General features: G+C 43.1%; 1 protein-coding gene across 1 annotated transcript in view; it reads right to left on the bottom strand.

Moving 5' to 3' along the window:
• Window positions 1-3,292, bottom strand: part of LOC134088128 (NACHT, LRR and PYD domains-containing protein 3-like) — a 9,492-nt gene extending 6,200 nt beyond the window's left edge. The window contains exons 1-3 of the mRNA XM_062542058.1: window positions 3,284-3,292; window positions 2,572-2,776; window positions 364-2,158 (exon numbers count right to left, since the gene is read on the bottom strand). Coding sequence (XP_062398042.1) covers window positions 364-2,158; window positions 2,572-2,776; window positions 3,284-3,292 — 2,009 coding nt within the window. The remainder of the gene's footprint in view (window positions 1-363; window positions 2,159-2,571; window positions 2,777-3,283) is intronic.
• Window positions 3,293-6,538: the final 3,246 nt, after the last annotated feature.

Genomic DNA, 6,538 nt, shown 5'->3' with positions numbered 1-6,538 from the left:
AAAATACTTCAGGTTTTTAAAGGTGAACTATGCAAGTTGTTTGAACTAAGCAACTGATCAGCTTCGGAGTAATTGGAATAGTTATTTCACTTATTTCGGGTTGATTGATGGCTGTCTTACTTTCCTGTAGCGCTTGTGAGTGGAAAAACCACGCTTGCAAATTTGTGCCACCGGCCTGGTGTGTATTATTCCCCTGAGATATCTGTACGAGTTGCTGTATTAATAACAGATCATACTGACGCATGCTGAATCCCCCTATATTACTTACAGTCATAATAACTGTGACCATAAACTATACAAATCCATAACATTAAATAACACAATCTCAATTAACGTATTTAGTCACTAGAGTCCAACACTCACTTGACTATTTTAGATGTTTTGACCACTGGCAGCATCCTCAGCAGACCTGCATCTGATGTGGCAGGTGAACCATATCCCCCATAATCCTGCAGGTTAAACTCCTCCAGTTCCTGGTCTGACATCAGCAGCACAAAAGCCAGAGCTGACAGCTGGGAAAGAGAGAGATCCTCTCTGTATTCGTTGTCCTTCCTCAAGTAGCCCTGGACCTCCTCCACCAGAGAGTGGTCATTCAGTTCATTCAGACAGTGGAACAGGTTGATGCATCTCTCTGGGCTGGTGGTTTCTCTGATCTTCTCCTTGATGTACTTGACTGCTTCCTCTGTGTGTAATGAGCTGCTTCCTGACCTTGGCTGCAGGTCTTGTAAGTATTTCTTATTGGACTCCAATGAGAGGCCCAGAAGAAACCTCAGGAAAAGATCCAGGTGTCCATGCTTACTGTTTAATGCTAGATTCACTGCAGTCTTGTATAGGTCATTGATGTTTTCATTATTTTTCTTCTGAAATGAAAAAACACCTCTTGGCTGTTGATCCAGTATATTGATCCCTGTGTTCTGGAATGTGAGGAACACATATAGAGCTGCTAGAAACTCCTGAATGCTCAGATGAACAAAGCAGAACACTTTCCCCTGGTACAGCCCAGCCTCCTCTCTGAAGATCTGAGTGCACACTCCTGAGTACACTGATGCTTGTCTGACATCTATTCCACAATCCCTCAGGTCCTTATCATAGAAGATCAGATTGCCCTTCTCCAGCTGTTGAAAAGCCAGTTTCCCCAGTGACAGAATGGTCTTCTGGTTCCACATGTTTTCATACTTCTGACTCCTATGTTTGGATTGTATGATCAGGAAGTGTGTGTACATTTGAGTCAAAGAGTTTGGAATCTCTCCACTCTCTGCTTCAGTCATGATGCTCTCCAGAACAGTGGCTGCCATCCAACAGAAGACTGGAATGTGGCACATGATGTAGAGGCTCCTGGATGACTTCAGGTGTGTGATGATTCTGTTTGCCAGTTTCTCTTTTGTGATTTTCTTCCTGAAGTACTCCTCCTTCTGTGGGTCACTGAAACCCCGGACTTCTGTCACCTGATTCACACACTCTGGAGGAATTTGATTGGCTGCTGCTGGTCGGGAGGTGATCCAAACAAGAGCAGAGGGAAGCAGATTCCCCTGGATCAGGTTTGTGAGAAGGACATCCACAGAGGCAGATTCTGTTATGCTGTAGATGCATTCATTGTGCTTGAAATCCAGAGGAAGTCTGCTTTCATCCAGACCATCAAAGATGAAGGCAATGTTGTATCGGTCCTTGTTGGAGAAGGCAAAGTCTTTTGTTTCAATGAAGATATGATGAATGAAGTCCAAAAGGGTGAAGTGTTTGTCTTTCATCAGGTTCAGCTCCCGAAAAGGAAGAGGAAATATGAAATGGATATTTTGATTTGCTTTGTCTTCAGTCCAGTCCAGAATGAACTTCTGCACAGAGACTGTTTTTCCAATGCCAGCCACTCCCTTTGTAAGCACAGTTCGGATGGCTTTGTCCTGTCCAGGTAAGGGCTTGAAGATGTCCGTATATTTGATTACTTTTTCCTCCGTTGTTACTTGTTTCTTGGATACCATCTCAATCTGTCTGACTTCATGTTCAGTATTCACCTCTACACTTTCCCCTTCTGTGATGTAGAGCTCTGTGTAGATCTTCTCCTGAAAAGTAGACTTTCCCTGCTTTGGGATGCCTTCGCATACTCTCTGACACTTCTTTGCGAGCCTATTTTTGAGCTCTTGTTGACATCTAGAAAGCAGTCCATCTGGATATAAAGACACATAATTAAGTCAGGTGTATTACAGAAGTGTGTGAAGTGAGCCATTTGCAGTAGCACTTGTAGCCTTCATCAGAACATGTTGCGACAGATTACATCCTTTCAGTAGTCATGGCAGTTTGTGCCTAATGATCATTTGCTAACTTTCATCCAATGAACTCACATAAAAATCTTATGAAGACGTCAGAAATGATAGTTAAGGATTCCATTGATGCTCAAGGATTCCATTGATGTTTTAATCACTTCACTCAGAATACAAATAAATAAACCCAGCTATTTTGGCACGGATTGGATTAGATATCACTGGAGTAATTAGCTGAACATGACCTCTGACAGATTTTTAAATGTTTTTCAAGTTGTGTAACAAACTAAGCTCAGAAATTAATGAACAAATGACTCACATTTCTCCAGCTGCTGAGCGAGGATCTCCTGACTCATGTTCCTCAGGATGTGCACTGCAATCTTCAGAGCTCCATCTCTGGCATCTCTCTGGTCCTCCTCATCCTCCTCTTCATCACAAGGGGATTCTGGGTAATCATCACTCAGGAGCTTCTTGAGTCTCTTCAGTTCCGTCTTCATGAAGGTCATGACTTTGTCCTCAAGCTTCTGTTTCCCCAAAAACAAGTCATTCCATCAGTAATGAAATAAACATGAAGATTTGATCAGCAAACATTCTCTATTTGCTAGTCCTCAAACATTCTCTATTTCTTCAGTGATTTCCAATTTATTACATTACAACATATCAAGACCTGTGTAAAATAACTGTAGAATAACGTTTTTGCATGGTCATGAATATTTCGTTTTTGTCATCTATGGATGAATATTTATCACACACACACACACACACACACACACACACACACACACACACACCTTGAATAATGTAGACAGGTCTTTTTGATAGACTTTGCTGAGGGTCGGATTAATTGTTTGTTCTTCATGTTGGATGCTGAAGGAAATATAAGGACAGCAGATCAGCAGTCAGCAGCGTTTATGTAAATGTATTGCCACAAATATATGTGCATTACAAAGGAAATGCACAGTAATGTATGTTATATCCACTAAATAAGGGGCAGCTGTGGCCTACTGGTTAGACCAAGACAATCTCCAGACGGAGACCATTCTTACCTGGCATCGTAATGACTGCCTCCCTCTCTGAAGTTAGGGACCTTACCCTTTGACCGATCACTCTTCATGGACACACAGCTGGGTGCAGGGGGGTGTGTCCTCTCATAAACTGGACTTCAGCAAAGTAAACACATCATACAGCAGAAACTCATTAACTGCAGGGTTCCAACAGAGTAACAGTTCAAACAAGAAACAGCACAGAAAAAAATGTAAAAAATGCTGCGTTTGACTGCCCTACTTATGAAGATATGATTTACACAAGATAAAATCACTACATGGATAATACAAGTGTGCTGTCCATAAGAGACTCATACAAGTGTGTGTCAACATTATGACAGAAAGTCACATGCTCATTATAATCTTTCTTTCCAGATGGAGACCATTCTTACCTGGCATGGTAATTACTGCCTCCCTCTCTGAAGTTGGGGACCTTACCCTTTGACCGATCGCTCTTCATGGACACACAGCTGGGTGCAGGGGAGTGTGTCCTCTCATCCACTGGCCTTCAGCAAAGTAAACACATCATACAGCAGAAACTCATTAACTGCAGGGTTCCAATAGAGCAGTGTATACCAACCTTTTTTCCTCGATGACCCCCTTGCCTGTGTCTAAGACAAGCCAGGCCCCCTACCCAAACTTCTACCCGCATACACACACCAGACATTCAGCAGTCGGAGTCTAGGGATGAATAACAAATGCTTAGCCCAGCCCGACCTGAAGGTTGCTTATGCAAGTTCAGAGGTCAGAGGTAATACATAGCTACATTCATTTAAATGTGGAACAAAAATATGTTTTAATTTGGATTATACAGATTTTTGATTACCCAACTGGGTGTGTTATTGGGATTTTGTACATTTAATGTGCGCAAATATAATTTTGGTAATCTAACAACCTCAGCCCAGGCAACATTGAAATCTCTAGCGCCCCCTAGTGAAGTCCCTGGATTGGGACGGGTGTCGCTGGCTCCTTAAAGGTCTGGAACGGCTAACATCTTGAACGAGAATGCCGTTCAAGCCAGCCAAGTGCAGGTCCCTTGTGCTGAGGGGGGGGGGGGGGGGGAGTGGAGGACAAGTTCCGCTTCCACATGAACGGTCTTGAAATCCCATCTCTGGCAGAGAAGCCGGTGAAAAGCTTGGGGAAGATCTTTGACGCTTCTCTGAGAGACACGGCAGCGATTCAAGCTATGAATGTAGTAGGGTAGACTGACTGCTGGCCCTGTGTCTTCCCTCTGGCCTGCCTTGGCTAACGAGGGGCGGGGCAATGACCTTAATTGGTTAACTGGCCCAAGTGCAGCCTATTTAACAGCTTGGTGGCTAGCAAACAGTGTAGGCTCTGCTGCAAGAAGGTGTGTGAGCACACCAGAGCCTTCCACCAGGTATGCAATCTTTTTGAGTGTTTCTGTTTGTATTAGTTTTTGTCATTGTGGTTAATGTTTCGTTTTATGTACTGTAGCTGGGTGCCCTGCCTGTCCGGACCACGGCAGGGGTGATGTTGCCTGCTTCTCCGGACTGCTACAGTTGGTCAGGCTGCTGTCTTGTCTTGTCTTCCTTTAGTTTTGTTTGATGTTTGATTTACTATTTTGTCTGTTACTTTTGGTTTGATCGTCTTTGTCCATTGTCTTTCTTTTGTGAGCAGGCAGAGTGTTAATGGGGGGGGGGGGGGTGTGTTGTTGCCTGGAGTTGAAAGGATGGCCTGTACGATAAGCACTCAGCTGGCTGCACATACACCTGGCCACCACAATCGAATCTTATAGCTGAACTATAATACCAGGCACCTACTGTCAGGTTAGGTTACGCGCCGACCTCTGTGATGTCAATGACCTAAGACTTCTATGTATACAGATAAACCCCGGACTGTCTAGAGGAAGGTGCTCAAGTCTTCCAGGAGAATAACCAGGCGTTTTAGTACATAAGAAGGCAGGGGAACATCAAGGCCCTGACAGTTAACTCACGCGTAAAACATTCGGTCTCAGTAAACAGCTGAAACTCAGGTCATTTATAAGAGGTGCTTAGTTTCAAGGCTTAAACTAAGACTTAGAAAGTATAGAAAAGAATCACAGAAGAGAGACGTTATCTTTACCATCCTGTTTGGGAAGTGGTAGCCTCTTCCCAAAACAGAATACAAGCTGAAAGAATCGGACGTTGGATTAAAATAGTTTTATAATTCAGCATTTTTAAATACAGCAAAAATGCGGCACAATACAGCTTGTTGATTACAATATGTAGAAAAAAGATAATTCCATTTTGTGGTGAGAAGGAAAAACAAAAGAAATTAATCCAATAGTCGTAGTAATTCCATTTTGTGTTGAAAAAGGAAAAACGTAAGAAATTAATCCAATAGTCGTCGTAATTCCATTTTGTGTTGAAAAAGGAAAAACTAAAGAAATTAATCCAATAGTGTCGAAAAAAGCAAAGAGTCAAATGAATTCTCGTTCAGTGATCTCCCTTGTCCGGGTGTAAGGCCACGAGCAGCAGGTGGATGATGCGGAGTTCCGATGTTCACTGGAGCACTAAGTCCCGCATACTTGGTTTCGCGACGACGTACGGAGTTCACATAATAACTATCAGGAGCTACAGAGTAACACAACACGTAAGACGAGGAAAGAAGAAGAAGCAGCCCCGGACTTTGGTTGACCTGCTACTTTATAGTCCTGATTTTTCCGTGACCCCATGGTCCTCCCCTACACATTCCTGGGGCGGTGCCCTCTTCACAGAACTTGATGGAAACTAAACTTACTTCAGAACATTCTAGACAGTCAAAGGCACACATCTCCGGGTTACAGAGCGGAGTTTTACATAAACTGCTCACAAAAAGTAAGGAAACTTGACTTTGGCCCATTATATCTCCCCTTTAGTAATACCAACCAGTAAAGTGTTTCATATCATGTTTATCGTTGATGTGTCACCTTTACAATGAGGTATAGCTTGTAAGCATAGGGCAATCATGGACTGAGCAACACAAGCAAACGTGTTAGTAGTGCCAACGAAAAATGTGCCAAAATGGCCTGTTATGCTGTTGGAATTCACCTTTGTTACTTCAAGCATTGACGATTGCACTCTCCCACAGAAATGAGGAAAACAAAACATGTTAGGCATACATTTGTTCATTTTATACTCAGTGTCAGGGTCCTCAGTAGCGTGTAGAGGATCCATATGCAGCCACAACAGCTTGGCACCTTCTTCTCATGCTGGTCACCAACCTGACTACATTCTGCTGTGGGATGGCATTCCATTCCTCGAT

The sequence above is a fragment of the Sardina pilchardus genome, chromosome 7, assembly GCF_963854185.1.
Source record: "Sardina pilchardus chromosome 7, fSarPil1.1, whole genome shotgun sequence".
Classification (NCBI taxonomy): Eukaryota; Metazoa; Chordata; class Actinopteri; order Clupeiformes; family Clupeidae; genus Sardina; species Sardina pilchardus.
Note: the sequence above shows the minus strand (reverse complement) of the source record. Positions and strands in the feature narration are given on the sequence as shown.